Source organism: Ambystoma mexicanum, chromosome 3q, assembly GCF_040938575.1.
Source record: "Ambystoma mexicanum isolate Mex_15411 chromosome 3q, UKY_AmexF1_1, whole genome shotgun sequence".
NCBI lineage: Eukaryota > Metazoa > Chordata > Amphibia > Caudata > Ambystomatidae > Ambystoma > Ambystoma mexicanum.
Window position 1 is genome coordinate 623576927 of NC_090926.1, and position 21348 is coordinate 623598274.

Sequence of the window (21348 nt, forward strand, 5' to 3'; positions counted from 1 at the left end):
TTTTATTTATTTAAACACAATCCGCCTGATTCATGGAATTATTTGTGTGAAAAAGGCAGATTTGCGCGCCTTTCTGGCCAAAAATCCCTGTGTGAAGTATAGGGATTTTTGGACAGAAAGTCGCGCAAATCTGTGTTTTTCACGCAAATAATTCCATGAATCAACCTGAGAATCGCTGATGACTTAGGATCTATGCAAGACAGAAATTAAGAGAAATGTGGCACTAATACGAGAAATCAAGGGCGAGGTTTCACAGATAATTCTGACAGTTTTACAAGTTAGCCGGGTAAGGATGGGATGACTTAGAGAGTGGGATAAGGACCAAGGCAAGAGAAGATATACTATGGGTTCAGATGGGTTAGGGATGATACTTACAGTCCACTTTTAGTTTGGGATTTTGGATCGTCAAGGGTTCTGGTCACTACACAGAAGGACACCTGGCCAACAGTTAGGCAGTTCTGGTCACCGGATGGCACTTCTGGATTGGCAATTCTGGTCACTGGATCCTAAAGATCAGCTTGATGGCAGGTTTGTAGGATGCATGAAGTTAGTGGGATCTGGATGCTTCAGAATTGAGGCCTTGTTGGAGGAAGAGCAGAAATTCTGGGTTTTGCAGTGGGCCCTGGAGTAGGGTCAGCAATGTTTTGGCCTTGTAGTTGGGATCTGGAATCTGGATGGATGGATGGAACAGGAACAGGACGCCGGCGCAGGAAAATCGGGATGAGTGTGTGTCTGTGTCTTGTCAGGGACTCTTATTTATAATGCCTAGTGACATTATCAAAGTATATGACTGGGGCAGGCTTAACCAAACACACCTCTAACCACGGGATTGGACAAGGGTGATAGTCTACACCTCGCTCTCAGCTGGTATGATTTCAGGAAAATGTCAGATTTATGAGGGGAGTTTTACAATGTCCAAAAACCTCCTATAATTACTTTAACTAAAACCCGATGATACCACAAACATACATTTATGCCATTGCAATTTCTTAGTGAATTATATACATAGGTTTCATATTTTATACAGCACATTGCAGTCCAATCCTCCAGTCCGTGAGACCTTGTTTCGCCCTCCTACCAGTTTCTTGTGCTTTTCAATGGGATTTATATTACTCAAAATTCTATAACTTTATACATGGGTGTGGATTATCATGAGGGATGTATGTACAACAATTTGCATTTGCAACATGGATGCTTTTCTCGTGCTCTGCCATATTTTGCCATTTATGTCCCCAAGGTGTCAGTGAATTCTACCAAGTCTTAAAAGAAAGCCCAAAAATGCACTTTTACACTGTGTAAATCTTACATTTTTACAATGTCTTGCTGCAGAGATTAAAACGTCTTTAAAGTTTTCTTTCTTCAACTGTCATTTCCTTTGAAGCAAGGTGGGGGTTTCTCAGCTTAATTGAAGGTTTTATTGCCCCTTCACACTTCACAGTTTAGTGTCCCACGACTTCTGTTGTCCAGCCTGGAGCACAGACGAATGTCTGACGAGCGTGTGAACTCTCTTTGTCGTGGCCCATTCAAAGTTTTTCAAGCTGGCAATTATCACTTTCGTGTCCTGGAGGTTTATGGTGTGTCTCCCTTCCTAGGAGGAAGTTTCAGGGCTGGCAACTGAAATAACTGTTTTTTTGAGAGCTTGCAAATTCAGCCCATGAGTTTCAAATCTTTATTTTCTTATTTTGGGTCTTGAATTAAAACACACCTGTGGGATAAAAATAGGCACTGTGTGTACTATCACCAACAACACATCCCTTCACATTGCTAGGTAATTGCAGGCTTTCCTTTTCAAATGGGCATTTTTCTCCTTTAGTTTTGCAAAAGCCAATTTTTACATACATGTTAAACTGCTAGCATTTTCTTCCAAATTCGATTCTATCTGACTTCTGAATATTGCCTTGCAGCCATAGTTAGTTTCTTGTACACAACAGTCTGTACAAGGCAAAAGGTCTCATTGAATGGAAATGTACACAGAGCTATGATTTCTTTCGCAGGGTTCATTCCTCTGACACTTTATAGCACAAAATAAAGCGTTTCCCCTGCACAGCAGAAAGTGAAGTTTCTTGTTGATTTCTCTCAGAGTTGATTTGACGGGGCCTGTCATTCAGAAACCATGCCTGGTTTTGCTGAGGCACAATGCGATATCCTGGGCATGGCAGGGGTTTTTTAATCACAGTGGTCTGAGACAGAACAGATGGAATTCGCATCAAAGCAGTATTTTAAAGGGTGAAAACGTTTCATTTTGAAGGGGAATTTGGGGTTTTTAGCAAAGCAGTGCTGCCTTTTCACTTTATTCCCTTTATATGTTTCAGAACACGCTGGCACACTCCTTCAGTGCGTCCCCTGGTTCCATCCTGCCTGAAGGGTGCTTGGCAGGATGGTGCAGCCATCTTTGTTTGGCTGCAAAAATGCTGTTTTGAGGTCCTGGTGCGTGCAGGAGGCAGCACAGCCATATTGCTTTTTCTTGCAGACAGGCAGCTTGGTGATGTGGTGAAATACTCTTCAGTGGGTCAATATATACCACAATACACTTGCCCAAGGTGACGGGTGACAAAATATTTACCAGTGCTTTTTGAAAAATGGTGCATGTCGCCATAAGCACACTTCATATTTGCTGCAATGTTGTCAGTGAAACCTGTATTTGGCACTTACTGCAAACAAAGTGTGTTTGGAATGAATGAAAAATAAGTTTCTAACATCTTCATACTCGCCAGCAAGGTCAGGCATCGCGCAAATGGTACTCACCCTTCATAAAAACCACTCGCCAATGCTAGTGGGATAGTAGATTTTGCGGGACCTGCTATACTGAAGGGGAGTGTCTCAGCTTAAAACCCCTTCCCAGTGCGGACCACGCAGAGTGGAGCATTCACAGCAGTCATCCAGGTCCTGCCAGTCTTTTTACCTTGTCTATACTGAAGGAGAGTGTCTCTTCTTAAAACCTCTTCCAGCACGGAGTGTGCTGAGTCGAGCAGAGTGGAGCAGTAATGGCAGTCTGGGCTGGGCGAGGAAGACGAGGAGCATTAATCGGTCGGGGAGTTTCCCTCTTGCTCTACAGTTGGCTGTGTAAGTCGGGAGAAATGGCGCAGAATAGGACTGAAGCAAAGTGAAGTCCAGCAGACAGCGATGTTGAGTGGACCTTCTACCCGTCGTCAGGGAAAACTGCGGGAAGGTTTGATTCCAGCATCCATGAGTATGGGCGAGGTGAACTTGCCCCCTCCCCATACCCCCTTGTGACAATATTGAAGTGTGACAGCGGAGTGTGCAAAGTTGCGGGGAGGTGTGCTTTTCCTTTTCCCCACTTTCACTGAGACACTTCAAGAGACAGGTGTGTGTGTGTGCGTGTGTGTGTTCAGAAAGATGTCATGTTGTGTATACCTCAGGAAGAAACTGGGCAGATTGGGTTTACGGTCTCTAATCTGCCTAGGTCTCTTTCGACCGCATGGCCTAATTTTGCTGGCTCAGAGGGTTTTCCATTATCTCGTGCAAATTACAAGCCAATAATGAGGTGCGAGATGGCTGGGGACAGGTGTCCGTCAAAGGCCCTAAATACAAAGAACATTAAGAACTTAATGGTATGGATCCCATTGGAAACAGTGAGAGCAGTGGACTCTTGATTACAATTAATCCGGGTTCCTCAGTTCTTGTTAAAGGTGGCCCAGGTGTTGTAGAGAATGTAAAACAGCTGCCATCTTGTTTACGGAACACATCTTTCGGTGTAGAGGATGATTGTGCATTTCTAGTAGAAATGTTCACTCGCCTGGAATCACCCAAATACGGGCACTTTGTGAACGGGGACCAATCTGTTAATTGTACCAGCACTCCTCTTGAATATAGGGCGGAGTCTGATTTACTGTCAATTCAGCACTCAAATTCAGCAGCGCAATTATCGCGCGCTATTGCAGAGATTAAAACTACAATTGCCTGGCAGAGAAGACTATGTGCCTCAGAGATTGGAATTGGCCAGACTGCAACTCACGAAAACAAGGTGGGTGCCGGTTAAACGCCAAGTCTTAGGTTGGCGGCAGGAGCCTCTGAATATCGGGAGGGTAGGCCTCCTCTGATGTCTGAGGAAGGAGTCTCGCATCAAATAGCTACGGCCTCTACTGCTCAATTAGATCATTCCATGCCTAAGGGTAGTCCCTGCTACGAGACAAGATCCTCTTCCTCGTTATCTTCAGGATCCCCAGAAATTCATGCCCCTATGCACACTCGCTTTTGAATATAATCATCTGCTATTAGAAGCTGCAACAGTCTAGATTCAGTCTAATATATTGTCTGCACTGACTATTGTCCTAAATCCAAATTGGTCGAAGTAATGAATGAAACTATAAAAGACTAAGCCACATTCCTGGCAATGACTCATACCAAGCTGATTTTCTTAGAATCTTTTACAACGGTGGTACAATGGAGATTGGATAAAGAAGTGGAATTATCATCCCAATGGCAAGGCAGATTGTATGGTCTGGCAGGAGGAGAGAAGGGAGATAAAAACATTATAACAGCTGCGATTTTAGAGCCAATGAAATGGCTCAAAATTTCACAAGGGAAAGACATCTCTCGACAGTGGCACTCTGACGTCGACTCAATGGTCCCCTCCTCTCTTGTCCCCAAAACTTACAAAAGCTCAGAGTCCACCCCCAGATTCGTTCCTGGATGGTGATAGCCCGGGTGGGTCAGGTGGACGTGGGGGCGTGCCAAGAATTTCCCTCTGAGCATGGAACCCCTCCATTAGATGGCACTGTTCCTTCTAGACAGGAACAAGGTCTGGAAAGTGCCCACTAGCCTAATCTTGGCTACCCAATCCCCTGTGACTCTGGGAATCGAGCCCTCTGGTATGTCAACGAAGAACCAGTCAAGTGTGAAATGATTACCAATCTTTGGGAATTAAAAGAAGTAATTGTCACCATAGAGGCCAGGAGGACAACAGCAAAAAAAAAAGAAAATCCAAAGCCACCAAAAGACTAACAAATCAAAGTCGAATGGATCTCGAGCCTTTCTGCGAAATGTTAGCACCCCTCCCAAGAGATATAATAGCCACTCCACATTTCAACATGTGGGAGAAAAGGAGGCTGACCCGCCACCAGGATAGAAAATCCCCCCCAACTGGAGGCAGCGGGACATTCGAATATTAGTGGTGTTGTTGACGATCAATCCGACGAAAGTGCAACCTTAGGAATGTTGTATTTGCTGGAACTCACTACAAATTCATATGAAGATGCTCAAGCCGACGCAGAAATAGAGGTCCGAAAGGCCTCATTTGAAGGGGGAAATAGTGTTCTTGAGCTTCTTGTAGGGGGAAATAGGAGGTCTGCCATCTATGACTCACCAAATGACGCTTTGCGAGAGAATTCAGTGGACAAGAGCAGGTCTTTTTCAAACTCTGGAAGAAAAGAGGCAAGCTCTGCTGAGAAAGTATATCCTTTCACAAGTTACGTTCAAGAAATTCCACCTGATTTATGGATATCCCTCGAGGTAAAGACATCCACTCAGATGTAAGGCGATTGACTGTAGTAGTGGAGAGACTACTAATTTCTAGGGTTAACCTAATTCTAAACCGAGCCAATGTACTAAAACCATCACAATGTTCTCCTAAATTGTGGGAGATTGTTTCGGATCATATCAAAATAGTACAATTAGTTAATGAATCCCGCGTGGATTGGATTATACTGAATTTGAGTTTGAGGTTGGTGAAAATGGCCTTATTCGATGCTACTCCAGACCTGCTTCTTTTGGGCTTTGAGTTAATTGAAGAATCTAAGACTCGGCACAAGCAAGTTGGTGAGAAAACCCCCAATTTATCACAAGCTCTAAGATGTTGGGGCACATGAGGGGGGGGACAAAAGAGGATTCTGGATTTTCCTTCCCCTAATAAAACAAGTCTTAAAGTAAAGGATTGGGAGGAGTCCCTCAAAACAATGCAGGCCAGGATAAAAGTGACTTTCAATGTGGTTGATGGACACTAGAGAAATGTCACAGATATTGATAACAGCATACCCTTAAATAAGCAACAATACTGGTCATGGCTGGCAGCATGACTGGCATCATCTAGTACTAAATAGCATCAAAAGAAGGAGGATGGTAGGCAGTTTCAAATGGGTTGGAACACCAGAGGCTTTGACCACCTCTGTAATAAGGATGATCTCGGACGGGCAGCTTGACATTTTGTGCTTGCATGAAACATGGGTTCGGGTTAAACCTGTGTGTGAGGGATTTCATGTTTTCTTGAATCCAGCCCCAAAAGGTGTGGTGGGTCGACCAAATTATGGCTTAATAACAATGGTGAAAGTTGGATCAGGCCTAACGATTCTGGAAGAGAGAAATCCTAGCCCATTTGTGCAGATTTTAACTCTAGAATGGCACAAGCAATTATCCACCACTGTGAAATCATTAGTTCCTTTCAATGTGTACTAGAATTCGGCTAAGATTGGTGACAAATTCTTTCTCAATTGTTCAACATCGTTGAACGATAATTTCTACATTAAATTAAAACATTCATACATGATGATCTGTTGAGATCTATATATTAAGGGGCTGATTTATGGAATTTGTGTGCCGAAAAACAGGGATTTGTGCGCCATTCTGTCCGCAAATCCCCATTTGTTAAACAGGGATTTGCGGGCAGAATGGCGCACAAATCCCTGTTTTTCTGCGCACAAATTCTATGAATCAGTCCCTTAGTGTTTAGTTAAGTGGGGGCTGGTAATTTTGACAGCTGATTTAAAGAAAAGAACAGCTTTGTGGATTTGTGATTTGAGAATGTGAGATGTTTTCATGCTTAATGGGCAAAAGAAGGGGGATACTCCGGCTAAGATCACATGGGGAACAGAGAGCACATCTTGAAAATATGTTTGTGTCAGGGAAAAATGTTTGATTTAATTGATACCCTGATAGTTACTTCAATAGAGCATAGTGACCATCTGCTCCTAGCGGTGACATGGAATGGTGATTTCCCATCCCCTGCTTTTGGATCCAGATCCCAGCTTCAACTCTCATATGGAAGGAATAGAGTGGGAATTACCCCCTTGGAGGTTAGACCCATTCCCGAGAAATACCGTCTGAAGGTGGTTTTGGGCAAGGGGGTTCTAGATTATTCAAGTCTATTCCAAGGATTTAGACAAAAGTCAGGTGGGTCTAAAGACAGGGGTTGTAAGGCTCTACAGATATAACAAGGTGTTGATTGAGGCAAGAAAAAAAAAATATTGGGCCTTATTACGAGTCCGGCGGTAACCGCGGCAGTAAAACCACCTGGTTACCGCCGGACTCGTATTACCATTCCGCCTCTGTGACTACCGGAAATACCCAGGCATTATGACCCTGGTGTCGCGGGAATTCCGGAGGCGGAATTCAGTAAGTCCCTATTCCCATTGAGTCCCTTAGGACTCAATGGGGAAGTGGAAACACCGGCACCATCTCGTGATGGTGCTGGTGTTCCCACATCCGCCTGCAGGTGGGAGGTGTTCAACCCGCCAGGTCAGACCTGCAGGACTCGGGATCGGGCGGTCCGGAAATAAAAGTGGCGGCGGGTTTACCGCCACTGTTAATTCCGGACCGCCCAACCTGTAATGAGGCCCATTGAGTCTATATGAGAAAATTAAACAGGCTCCATGATGAGGACACTGCAACACTACGGCAACAAAGAAGACAGCTGTACACAAACTGGCTAATATCTTCTCAGGCCCAGAGAGCACAACATGACGCGGAGAATATGCTGAGAACTATTTGTAGTAAGAACACAGTCTATGGTCCCTATTGAAAATTGGTATCCGGCGTGCCTGCGTTTGTTCCCGGCGGGCGGGTGGTGGTGGGGGGGTGTCAGCCCCTTAGCCAATGAGGCTCGAAACGGGGCAATCCCCGCTCAGAGTCTCCCCATGGCTGGTGGCTGCCTTCGTCCCCCACCGGGGACTCGGGTACATTATTTTTTTTCCTCCACCACCCTCGCCTACAGACTATCCCCTCCCAACCCCACTTACCTTCTTTTTTCTTCTTTTCTCGGGAGCGAACACACTGGGAACATTTCTGTTCCCAGCGCGTCCGCTCCCGAGGGCCGCCTTGGAAAGGGAAAATGGACTACGTTCTCCCTTTCCCTCCCGGCGGGCATTTTATTTGACTTATTTTTTTTAAAAAAAATGTTATGTTCCGAAACGCGTCAGCATTTCGGAACAGAAAAAAATGCCATTAGTACCCCGGTCTAAGGAGCTGGGGTACTAATGGCAATAAGCCCCTCAACGGCGAGCCAATACCGCCCCAGGTAATGCCCCTGAGGCCTCGTTAAGGCCCTCGTGTGCCCCTGGGCCCTTTCTAAGGCCCTCGCTATGCTCGGGCCTGTAACTATGGGCCCCGGGGGCATTACCTGGGGCGGTATTGGCCCACCGTCTCGTGGCTTATTGCCACAACAATACATCCTTTCAATCAGCAGCCCTCCCCAATACTCTGTCGGAGAAGATCTGGATTGCTAATTTTTCAACTCTTTTTGCGCAACCTAAATCTGAGTGTTTTCCAGAAGAGGGGGTGGGGGGTGCACAGATCTTGGGCCTTTAGGTTTGAAAGCCTTAATATAAAAACTGAGCTTCGGGTCCTGATTGCTTCACAAATACAACTATGAAGCAAAACCCAGAGGCATGGGCAGATTTTTGTCTGCTCCTGTTTAGTGAGAGCTCTGTGGCATGAGAAGTTCCAGCCTTGTGGAAAACTGCATTAATAATCCCTGTGTTTAAGAAAGGGGACGGGGATGATCCCTGAAACTGTCCACCAATTGCTCTGCTGGTCATGTTTGGGAACATTTTTGCCACACTACTATATCAGCGTCTGGGCTCATGGGCGAAGGAATCAGGCCGCCTGTGCCCCAGACAGGCTAGCTTTGTAAAGGGAGTGGGCACAAACCTCAACCTCTCCGTGCTGAACCTGCTGAAACTAAAGGCCATCAGATCAAGGACCAAAATAAATATATATGGCTTTTGTCGACTTAGAACAAGCATTCGACAGTGTTAGCCAGCAGAGGTTGTGGCAAAAGATGTAATCTTGGGGTTTCCCTGGGGACCTGGTCGATGCAATAGAAGCGTTATATACTTCAGAATCAATCCAGGTGAGATTGTCTAAGGACGCGGTGTTCTCACAGAAAATGTTTACTTTTAGGGGCTTAAAACAGGGGTGCCCTCTGGCCCCTGCACTGTTCAGCATGTATTTGTCTGACATGGGTGAGAGCCAACAAAGTGCAAAAGCCTTTCCCCCCCACAAAATACAGGGTATCTCAATCCCGTGGATCCTATATGCTGATGACCTGCTTATGATGGATCAGGCAGCAATAGGATTACATCGGATATTAAATCTGCTTGTGACCTATATGAAGGAGCACAGCATTAGAGTCAATGTGAAGAAAACAAAAATCATGGTGTTGACTAGTGCCCAGGGCAGTAAAAGCCCAAAAGCTATATGGAATATGGGTAAGCAGAAACTGGACAGAGTATATTCTTTCAACTACTTGGGGGTGGGGGTGGGTTCTCCGTTAATGCGACGTCTTTCGTGGCAGTTCTGGAATCTCCTGAAAGGAAAAAAGTACTTCATAAGAGTCTCCCTATATCGTCCCTCTGATATGAATTGGGTTTGCAATCCCTCCAGTCTATTGTTTCAGATGGGAGGCTTACTGCAGATTCTGCACAAGGCAAGGTCTGATAGAATCAGGGAAACATATACTTTTGGAATGTACATCTCTTACATCGATGGGACCCAAATGGCTGGCTGACATTAGTAATAACATGAAAACTACAACAGTAGATGATTGGTGGGTTATGTTTTTAAGTGGGGAACATTTTTGTATGAATTTTGCAGGAAGGACATTTTTAAATCAAGTTTTATTTTTCAATGAGGATTGAAATGATATGGACTCGTGCTTGGAAATTGATGCAATTGTTAGAATTGGAAGTAAAATGAATATTATGAAAAGTTTAATATGTATATTCCATCCAAACAGCTCCAAGTCCTAAATCCCACCTATTAGATGATCCAAAATGTGCACACCTCTGGCTTACATAAGATGTGGTTCACATCACAATCTAACATCAGACAAATATAATAAAGAGTGACATTCATTAAAAAAATGATCACACATTCAGGGAATGAACTGGCATATGTCATTTTGTTTTGCATTGCAAACTGCTGCCAATTTTCATGTTTACTTTGCGCTTTGTGAACTTCTGAAAAGGTTAAACAGAGTTATTAGGGACCGAATTATAGGTTCAATATTGCTTTGCTGTTGTATTGCTGCGTAGAGATCTGAAGGAACCATAATCTGTGTGCTGGTGTGTTTCTAGGTGAGATGTTGTGAGGGCACTCGGTGTATGCATAGCCAGAAGGGAGCTTCAGCTGCTCTTAGACAGAGGATGGATGGATGGACTGGAGCTGTGTTTGAAAAGCTGGTAGTAGTTCAGATGGAGTTAGTGTGTAAAGAGAAGGAGAGTATTAGCTAGTGTTCAACTGCAGTGTGTGAGTGGTTTAGTCAATATGTAAAATGCAACGTGAAGTTGAATGTTGTCTATGTTGCCGAGTGGTATATCTAGTTGAGAGGAAAACATCTGGCAAGTCATGGAATGGCACAGCCATACCCGAAAAAGGGCAGCAGGCTGGAATGTCAAAACAAAGAATCAAGATATACAGCACGGCATGGAATGGCGAGCAAGGCATGGTTCCTGCCCCCAGTTTCTGCTACTTTCTACCATGGGCAACTCCCCAGTCTAACCCTGTTGGGAATTGCCATATGGCAAGGGTGAAAAGCCCTGGCTTTTTAGATTGTTTTCAATAAATAAAATGATGCGTGTAATTCCATTTCTGAAAGGGTAATCGGCTAATCAGATCTCCCTTTCGTAAGCGCCATGCCAAAAGCATAGTGTACTTGTGGTCTGCTGCATCAGTAGCCTGATCACCAGCACCCGCTCTACCAGGGACAAAGATCAGGTTCAAAGGTCACAGGTGCCAGCTCGACAGCCAAGTCCCTGCAGTGCAGGGGTGGTATTTAAAATATTCACCCTGTACCAAAACTACGATGAACATAAGTAACCCATGATGGTGACAGGATAAACCTTAAAATAAAGCTACGCCTAAGTTCAGTCACTATATATGATCATGGCCACCACATCCAAATTGATATCACACATGTGTCGGCTCCTGTGAGTCAGCTCTGCTGTCGAAGGTGTTGCGTATTCTGGCCATACGGGGTGAGATTTCCAAATGGCAGGACAGGAACCCGAATGGCATTTCCTCTTCTTTGACCTCTTTGTCAGGGCAGGTAACACCCTCTGCCGGAGACAACCGCAAAGCATGCAGCTGTCCTAGACCCAGGCATCAAAGGAGCACGGCCATTCCAAAGGAGTGGCCTCACACCAGGGTGATGCATCTCTAAAGGCCTCTTTTATTAGTGAGAAGGGACGGGTGGAAATAAAGTACACAGGAAGGCTCTGTTCAATGGAAGGAGCCTTCCACCATTTTGTTTCTCTCTGCCTCTCTTTTTCCTGTCCCTGCACTTCCTCTGGAGCAAAGCGACCAATAGGTGGGATGTCAGAAGGGCAAAGTTCACTGCTTTCGAAAGAAGCAAGGATTGCATCACTAAGGCAGGCTAACTTCTGTTCATACAATGAGCTTGGCACTGCATCACTTAAATGTGAGCTGGACAGTATGTTTTACAACTGACCTGGGCTTTATATCTCTTAGACGTGATCTGGGCACTAACAGAATTTCTTGGAGCAGGAAGAAGTGAGGGCTCCGTGTCATTTCCCCGACAGGCATTTTCTACGTGGACGTTATTACGGAAAAACTATCAATTCGTTTTTTGGGGGGGGCCACACCCTCTCTCCCCCACCTATTAAGTATTCCCGACCACCCAACCTCCTACACAACCCTTTTCCTATGAGAATATTTGGAAATAAAATGGTTTAGCTTACAAAAGAGTGCAGAGGCCTACCGGGAAATCTCCAGAGTTCCTTATAGGCCAGTCCACCCCTGGGCTCAGGGAACGGAGATAGGCAAGTGGGCGAAAGCGTTTCATTACAGTCTCTCTCTCTCTCTCTCTCTCTCTCTCTCTCTCTCTCGCCCCCCTCTCTCTCGCCCCCCTCTCTCGCCCTCCCTCCCTCTCTCTCGCCCTCCCTCCCTCTCTCCCGCCCTCTCTCTCTCTCTCCCTCACTCTCTCTCTCTCTCTCTTCCTCTCTTCCTCCCTCTCTCTCTCTCTTCCTCTCTCCCTCTTATTCAATCTCGCTCGGTCTCTCGGTCTCTCGCTCGCTCTCGCGCGCTCTGTAGACATATTTATATATGTCCTGGGGTACAGCCTATCTGTAGCTGCTGCTACCACTGAGCATGCTCAGCTGGGAGAGGTGTCTTTAGGCATCCTTTGGTGGTTCGGTGAATGCTTTCAGAGAAAGGGGTGCCATTGTGGGGATTTGCAGTGTAGGGTACAAGGGGGACCAGAATATGGCACGTCAGGATTTTGAGCAAGTGAGACAGTATTGGGTTGGTTAGTAGTAGTTTTGGAAATGTTTTCCCAGGTGCTGACGGCGAACAGAGTCTACATCACGGACTTATTTAAAAACTAGAATGTGGATTGTGTATCGGGCTCTGTTTTGTGCTATGCATCAGTCAGGCTGGTGTCTGAAGGGACGGGGAGATTTGGGTGGGTAGATGGGCAGAGGTTGAGGAAAGCCTCGGGGGCAAAGAGGACAACTTGGGCCGTGTGGGAGGTTGGTAAGGATGCTGTTACCGAAGTCCATCCATCTGAACCCTGAAGCACATGTGGCTGTCAAAGACATGAACGTACTAACTAAAAACACAAACGTAATGATCTTTTCATATTGATATACTTGTAACATTTTAAAATGAAGGCACTGTTTCATATGCCACACGGTCTATTTTGCATGCTGACGATTGTTGCTAAAGCAATGTCCTTTTTTTTAATTGATATAAATGAAGTAAATCAGTTTTACAATATTTCTACACACAACATATTAATAAAAATATGACATAATATAATGTCCTTGTTTTGCAGCTTGTCGACTACAGGGTGGAGTTCAGTAAATGGTGGGTGACGGAATTTAAGACCATCAAGTTTCCCTCGCAAGGAACCGTCTTTGACTACTACATTGACCCCGAATCAAAGAAATTCGAGCCCTGGTCCAAACTCATTCCGAAATTTGAGTTTGATCCAGATATGCCATTACAGGTTTGTGAAAGTCAATTACTTCATAATTAAAATCAGAGAATATTTAATTTCCCCACACCACAGTGAGCTAATGTTCATTAATACTTGGAATGGGACCACCCGGGCGTGTTAATAGGGGTGACGCTAGAATATTCGCAAAAGGTTTCGCGGGAGGCCACCAATGCGATTGGCTCGATGGTGCTGTTGCAGGTGGAACAGATTGGTAGTGATGGAAAGTCGTTATCATTTGAGTACCTGTCGGCAGCAGATGTGTAATGAATTCCTGCGTTCCTTCCGGCTCCCAGAGGAAAACTACTATTATCACCGAAGCCTTCATTAACTCCTGTGCTCAGGACATTGAACCTGCGCTGTAATTTTAGAAAACGAATGTTAAGTAAATTGTTATGCAAGCTACCCTAGTCTATTTCGCCAGTGGAAGCCACTGGTGCCAGGCTTGCTTTTCTCTGTAATGTTATCATTATCACTTTTGCATCTCTTTGGACAGTGGCAGAGTCCTGTGTTGTATCCTCCCTGAAGACCCCTTTGTTTCTCTCTGACAATGCCTCACCAACTACCAAGCCTTTTTGCCCACACCTCGCCATCACCCTACCAGCATGTGCGCTCTTGTACTCGCCTCACCGTGTAACCTTGCCAACCCTACTGTCTTCCACCCATGACTATTCTGTTCTAGAATGTAGGTTGGACAGTTTTTGAACCTAGGGAGCTTGGAGTGGCACACTAGGGGACTGCATCTTATGCGCTTCTTAGTGTGAAATAAAGGCAATTATTGCCACTGGTGGTGACCTGGGATCTGTTCAGTATTGCCCTGCAACAGTGGCAACGAGGATGGGATCGCTTTTCCAGCACATTTCCTGTCCGACTTTGGGGTGCTGTATTTAATACTCAGTTGGTTATGTAAGTGTTTATTATAACCAGGTCCAAACTTGCACTTTTAAAGTGGTGATGAATTCCTCTGTCTTTTCACCCTTTCTCTGTTTGCTCGTGGCAAAATGTTACCTTGCTAAGATTTTGTGTTTCTTTTTGACATGATGGATATCTAATGTTAGCAGGCTTTAAAAAACATGTTAGTTGCCCCCACCTTTGCCTGCTGGTCGGTCCGGTAGCCTTTTGAACATGCTGTGTCCCACACTATTATTTAATATTGCATTGACTGAAAGGATGCTTTATGTTTGGCCATATCCAGTCAATGCATATCTTTAGATCATATCCCTCCAGTCCCTGCTTTTTACCCCAGGCTCACCTGGCGTTGGAAAATACAGTGTGGGGCCTCGAACAGTAGTTGTGTCCTCTGTGCTTGGGGAGGGGCGTTTATGTAGAGGTTTGCTCTAGGCTGGGGCTAGTTTGCCAACAGTTCCTCTTGTTGCTTTGTGCCATTATTTTCATAATCCACAACAATGTTCGACAGCAATGGTATAGACAGAGTTTTCTGTGGATAATTGTGTGGATCACAAGTCTAAAGGGTTGGACTTTAATGTAAAACATGTGCAGGGTCAAAGAAAGGCTGTAGCAGATGCACTATATCACAACCCAGTACAGGGAGAGGCCTCCCACTTGGAGAATGAAGCGTTGGAGAGGGGCTCTGAAATTCCTGAGATTACCAGGTTGCAAAATACATTCAGGCGAAAACGCATGGGACGTGTGTTGTAGGCAGAATGAGACGCATGCTAATGCAGTACACTATATAGAAAGGAGATGCCCAAACAATGGGACAGAAGAGAATGTCAAGCCTTGGAAAAAAAGAGTCAGAGATGACCTTTCCACTTAGCATGGGGAAGCTGGTTAGGAGGCATAGGTTGGTTGTTCCGGAAGGCATACCGTACAACATGGTGGTTATTCGGCATGACCCACATCTTGCTCTGTTTTTTGGAGTAAGGTTTTTATTTAGAAAGTTCATCAGACAACAGGATCCAATTTGTGTCAAAGTGAATGAAGGGGCTCTGGAAGAAAATGGTATTACCCACACCATCACCTTTTAGTACCATCCCAAGGGAAATGGGTGTGTGAAGCGCTTCAATCGGACAATGATGGATGCCATCAGAATAGCAGTTACATCTGGGGGAAGATTGGATTAGAACGGTAATGAATTGTGTGCTTCAGTAAAGGATAGTCTACACTTCCCCATGGCTCCAGTCTCCCCTTTTGAAGTTTTGAAGCATTGTCAATCCAACATTAGACTGTACACAGTGTGTCTCTGAGAGAATTAGGGTATGACTGGATAAGAGAGCACATTCTAAGTCTAGTAGACAATGACAGTAGGTATGACAGAATATATTGTGTGAATAAAACAACAATGGATCCTGGTTTTGAGGTGAAGGTCAAGTTACCCAGACATGCAAGGAAGGAATATTCAAGATATTCCGGGAGACGGTTGCTACAGGAAGATCCTGGAAGTGCAATAAGGTTAACTGATGAAAGATTATGGAACAAGGAGAGGGCAGTAGTAACCGGCAGCTAATATAACTAGAAGCCGCCTCCCTAGGGTTACTCATTGACACCCACTCTGCATTCATATTGCTCCTTATTTTCATTTGTGTTCTCAATTTGCTGTGAAGTCCCTCTAACTGTCTGTGTCCTGGGTGTCCACTGTTCTCCCTTATTGATATTGATATTTTATAAGTGTTTGAGAGGATGAATTCCCCCACCCCTCTCCATCACCCTGCCAGCATATCATCCCTTGTGCTCACCACTCCATGTTAGCTTGTCAAAACTGCTTTGTTCCACACATGACCGTGGTCTTCCTTAACGTACGCTGGGCATTTGTTGCATCAGGGCAGCTGAGTGCCGCACCCTGGGGCTGCACCTTGTACACTTCTTGATGTAAAATAAAGAGCATTATTAATTATGGTGTTTGGCGATGGCCTGCAATCTCTTGAGTGTAGTGCAACAATTCACTACTTCTCATACACTGATTCCTTCTTGTTGTGAAATGGACAATGGCTGAAGTTAGAAGGAGGGAATAGTACAGGCTTATACTAAGGCAACAACCTTGGGTTACAAACTGCTGACAATATTTTCCTGGTTATTTTCTGAACGATGCAGAAGAACATCTGCCCAAAACATCCTGCAGGTGTGTGTTGATATGCACAGGATCCTTCTTGCAGCTGGGCTGGTCTGTTGTATTGAGCAATTCCAAACAACACCAGTGTTGCGGCACGTACAAACAAAATGGGGAACAGCTTCCATCACAATGTGCAGTGGAAAATATCCCTTGCACCCAGTACACCCAATTAATGACCAACAACTTTGCCTGCTGCTGTTCATCAATTTACTCAACCCGATAACCAAACAGAAGCTGATGTTTATTTCCATTTTGGATGAGAACGCTCAGGCTACGGTTCCACGGACAGACTCACGAACTCCATGTAAGAACCGGCACAAACAAACAAGATTAGGATTTTTCTCTACTTAGTGCTCAAAAAAAGGATGATATCCAAAAGGGCACACATAGCAGATATAGAGCTGTTAAATAGCACGAGATGAAGACTGCGCGGCCAAATAGAGGCGACTACGAGCCAAAAACGCGTGATTTCAACTGTCTCATAGGAACATTTAACAAATCAGCATAATTGGGTCCAGAGTAGTGATAATATAAGGAACATTATCTAAATATGTGGAAACTAGCAAAGTGGGGGGTCCACATTCAACGACATAGGCGGCAGACCAATAAAGAAGACAGCTTTCAGCCGTCTCGGCTTGTAGACCATCTGATCATGACCATTTCATCATACCTTCGGCTATATGAGAATAGCACGACTCCGAAAACAGCAGAGTTGGATATGTGTAGCTGAGGTGACACAGAACTATGTGGAGCTATTTCAGTTAGATTATAGTCCAGTTCAGGCATTCTGGTCAGTGCAAGGTTATGGCAGGATGCCTTCCAGATTAAGTTGACATTTTGGGTAGACCAATTTTCCACTTACATTCTATGAAATATGACTTTGTATAATTTATTTCTTGTTATGTGTATGGTGTTTTGCACTTTTTATACCAAAAGTCTTTATATATTTTGTAATGATATCTTGTGTTTTTGTATAGTAAAGAATTGATGTACTGTACCTGCTACCTTCAGTCTGCCAAATTAGTGAAATGCCTAAATAGCTCCATGAGCATGTTTCAAGTTAAATAATAGTGACATGATTTATCCCGTAGGACACATTTTCCTTTTACAAGTTAAAGGATGTGCATTCATCGGGTTTCCTCCTCCTCTTGCCAGCATCACAGCACCCAATTGGCAAGCAAGCAGATCATCGGTGCATGTCTGTGCTCCCTCAGGTTGTCCTCTCTGCTGCCCTGCTCAGATGACCTCGCCCATCCGCAGCATGCTCGCCCATCCGCAGCATGCTCGCCCATCCGCAGCATGCGCGCCCATCCGCAGCATGCGCGCCCATCCGCAGCATGCTCGCCCATCCGCAGTATGCTCTCTAGCACTTTGGTGAATGCCCACGCTGCAGATATCCAGCGGGCACCTTCTTAACCTCTCTTTTTAGGCAGGATCGATCTGAAATGTGAGTGTACCACCAACCAGCAAGAGAGCGGGGGAGCTTATCCCCACATGCCCCATCAATTCCTCCATTATGATGTGTCTTCACTTTAGGGTGACCAGACGTCCCAGTGTTGCCGAAACTGTCCGGGTATGTGCACCTCTGTCCCGGGGTCCCGAGACTTTAAGTTTAAAAACCCTATCCGGGATTTGGGGATCGGGTGGATACCATCCCGGTATTTGGCCTGATATCATGTTTTTTCAACAAGTTTGCCAAAAACCGGGATGGTATCCAGCCGATTGCCAAACCTGGTTGGGTTTTTTTAAACTTAAAATGACCTCGGGACCCCTGACGCTGCAACATGAGTGTAGTACCTCTGAAATACTCTGCGTGCATTATTACTTTACGGCGTTGGTGGCAGTGAAATCATAATCCATCTTGGCCTCTCAGGATAACACATACATTGTTGATGAATGATGCATACAAAACAGCTAGTTCTCTATTTGACTCCCTGTGTCAAAAACATGACCCTTTCTTGCTGTGGCACTACAAAGGTATCCTGCATCCCTATGTTCAAGTGTATGAATGTCCAATTGATATCATCCGGCTCACACCTTTAAACACCAGATTTTCCATTCTCTGCATCGTTGATTTATAGATGCTATTTTCTTATACCAGTTCAGAGCCAGAACTATCCACTGGCTTAAAACACTTGACTCATAACGACCCTCCGATGCCCGGATGCGCCACTACCACGTGGCTTTTTACCTCATTGAATGTAAATATGTATATAGTATTGCTTATAGTGTATATGCTCCACCCTTCCTATTCGGCGTGATACGTCCAGCACTTTAACCGCAGCCGGACCTCACCCTACTGTATGTAAAGTTTTTGCAACCCTCTTGCTGCCTTTGCGCCTGGCTACCCCTGGGTTAGGTGCGCATTATAAATAAATAAATACAAATAATAGCTGTAAAATATAATTGGGCTGAAGAGCTTCTGAAGTGAAGGTGTCCGAGTGCAGCAGTTTTAGTTCACAGCTTTCACCATGGAATTGTTCTTGCTCTAGGCTTGCTTGGTGCACACCAACGAAACCATCCGCGTGCGATACTTCATGGACAAGCTCTTGGAGAGGCGCAGGCCAGTCATGTTGGTCGGAAATGCTGGCACTGGAAAATCTGTGCTTGTGGGAGACAAACTCACTTCTCTGGACCCAGACGAGTACATGGTGAAGAATGTGCCATTTAATTACTACACGACTTCAGCTATGCTTCAAGGTAGGCGCAGCGTTGACCAGTGATGTCTAGTTCATGTTGTGTTCATTTCAAAATGTGCATGCTGGAACTACAGTGGAAGGAAGACTTGTCATGAACTTAAATGGCTATTCAATATACAGGGGAAAGCTTGGACAGCATGATCAGCAAATAGATACCCACCCTTTGATACTCTTAGTTTACTTCATATAAAGTGATGGTAGACAAAGTGACTTGCTGCGGATTATTGTCCATCTGACTCCCTGTTGTTGCGTTTGACAACTCTGCACCCCCTCAGTCCCCAACAACCCACCCCAACACCTGTGGAGCTGGTGCTTTCTAATTCAATTTAAGTTTATAAAAAATAAAATAAATCAGCTGCATGCATCAGAGTTTGAAGTGCTGCATGCTCACTGGTCCTCCAGGTTTCTGAGCAACTGATAAGTTGAGAGCCCACCATGTCCCCAGTGCTCAAGTACTTCCAGTGCACACCACCGCTACCTGAATTTGACCCACCTGCACTTGCTGGCTCTCAGCTCTGCAGAGTCAGGCAGAAGAATATTTGTGTTGTATGCATGCATGCTTGTGTGTTTAAATATAATTCAATTGAGTTTGTGGTGTGTGTATGTTAGTGCCCTAGTGAGTGTTTATGCATGCCTGTGTGTCTTAAGTGTGGGGATGTGTGAATACAATGTGTAAATGTGTTTGTGGCGATGGTGGTAGACTAATGTTTTTATATTGTGGCTCAGCTTCATGAAAGTGATTTACAGTGACCATTATTGGCATAAGGTATGGGTTCAGCCTCAAGCAAGTGATTTACAGTAAACATTAGCGGAATAGCTTGATTGTGCCCACAGCTTCATACAAGGGATTTACAGTGACCATCACTTCTATAGCTTGATTTTTGGCCGCAGCTCCATTAAAGTTATTTACAAACTGTAAATCCGTTCCATAGATCTGCAGCCACCCTCTTTTCCTGTAATGCTCACTGTAAATAATTTTCATCACCAGCATAGATAGATTGTGACCGCAGCTTCATGCTTCATGTGTACTGCTGGTGACATTGCATTTATTCAATTTATTTAATGTTTTAAAAAAAAAAATCGATTGTAAATTTTGATTTGAACCCAATTTGTTAAAATAATTGTCTATAAAATACATACATTCAACATATTATTTTGAATTATTTTTGGAACTAAAAGGAGCCACCCACTCCCTTTGCTCCAAAATCTGCCTCTACCACTGTTCAGCAGGACACATTTCAAGACTACCGCCAGCTCAGCGCCTATGTCCATATTCCAAGAAGCCACCCAGGTGGATTGTTATACTCAACAGGCTGTGGTCGATTCCTCAATATCACTCGGGCAAATGTAAATCCTATCAACAGGCTGTGAATACCCATGTCAATTTAAATCCCAAAAGTGGGGTAGTAGTAGTAGTAGTAGTAGTATTAGTGCGTCATTCGTAAAGCACCTTTCACCATTCTTATGGTCACTACGAGCTGTAGGTTGAACGCCCTCGGGGGACCAGAGTCCGGGTATAGGAAGAAATTAAAGGAGGTGCTATGCGTGTGTGCATATTGGCCAGTGCTTAAGATATGAGGGCTGGTCAAGTCCCTGCCAGCTGCCCATGTCAGGCTGGCATGTGGATAGGTGGTGATAAGTTATCTAGAGAAGTAAGCGAGAGTGGGCTCAAAGTTTTGTGCATCTACGTATCGCATTTTTGTCGTGAACGGTAGCTGCACTCTGAGGATGTGCTTTCGGTTAGTTTTCCAATGTATTAAGAGGTTAAATTCATGGTCTATGTTCTAAGCAGTGGCCCAGAATTAGTATGTTGGCTACACTTTAAAACAACTTGCTGTAATGTAGGGCTAAATTATACATGTGCCTAGAATCGATGTAAATGTTACCATAACCATTCTTGTAGATTCAACATCTGGCTATAGTCGACATTCTTCAAGATCTTTAAAGATATACTGTTATGTTAGTTGAATTTATAAAGCGCACTTAAACCCAAAAGCAACATGACGCTGAGGAGGAAAGCTGAACTAGCAGGCCAAGTAAGCAAAACGAAAATTGAAACCGATGTGTTTTGAGATGGCGGCGGACAATCAAATGATCCTTGATAGGTCAAAGGAAACGAGGCAAAGTAGAGCAGTGGCAACAAAGAAAGCCTGTCCACCAATGCTGGCTCGATAAACTCTCTGGACTAACCAAGAGGTTGGAAGCTGAGTGGAGTGGCCTAGAAGGGATCTAATAACAGAATTTGCTCTGAAGGTATTCGGTCCCTCGCCCATAAAATGCACGATGGACCAGGAACAGTGATTTCAATTCAATGCACCAAATGACATGGAGTCAGTGGAGACTCCGCAAAGTAGGAGAGATGTGTTCATGTAAGGATCAGCCAGAGACAGCAC

The 21348-nt window shown here is 44.6% G+C and overlaps 1 protein-coding gene across 2 annotated transcripts in view; it reads left to right on the forward strand.

The window, feature by feature from the left end:
• The window catches only part of DNAH9 (dynein axonemal heavy chain 9), a 1527051-nt gene that overhangs the window by 591735 nt on the left and 913968 nt on the right, over positions 1–21348 (forward strand). For both annotated transcript variants that reach the window (XM_069654516.1, XM_069654515.1), the window contains exons 37-38: positions 13025–13198; positions 18749–18956. In XM_069654516.1, the coding sequence (XP_069510617.1) occupies positions 13025–13198; positions 18749–18956 (382 nt within the window). The remainder of the gene's footprint in view (positions 1–13024; positions 13199–18748; positions 18957–21348) is intronic.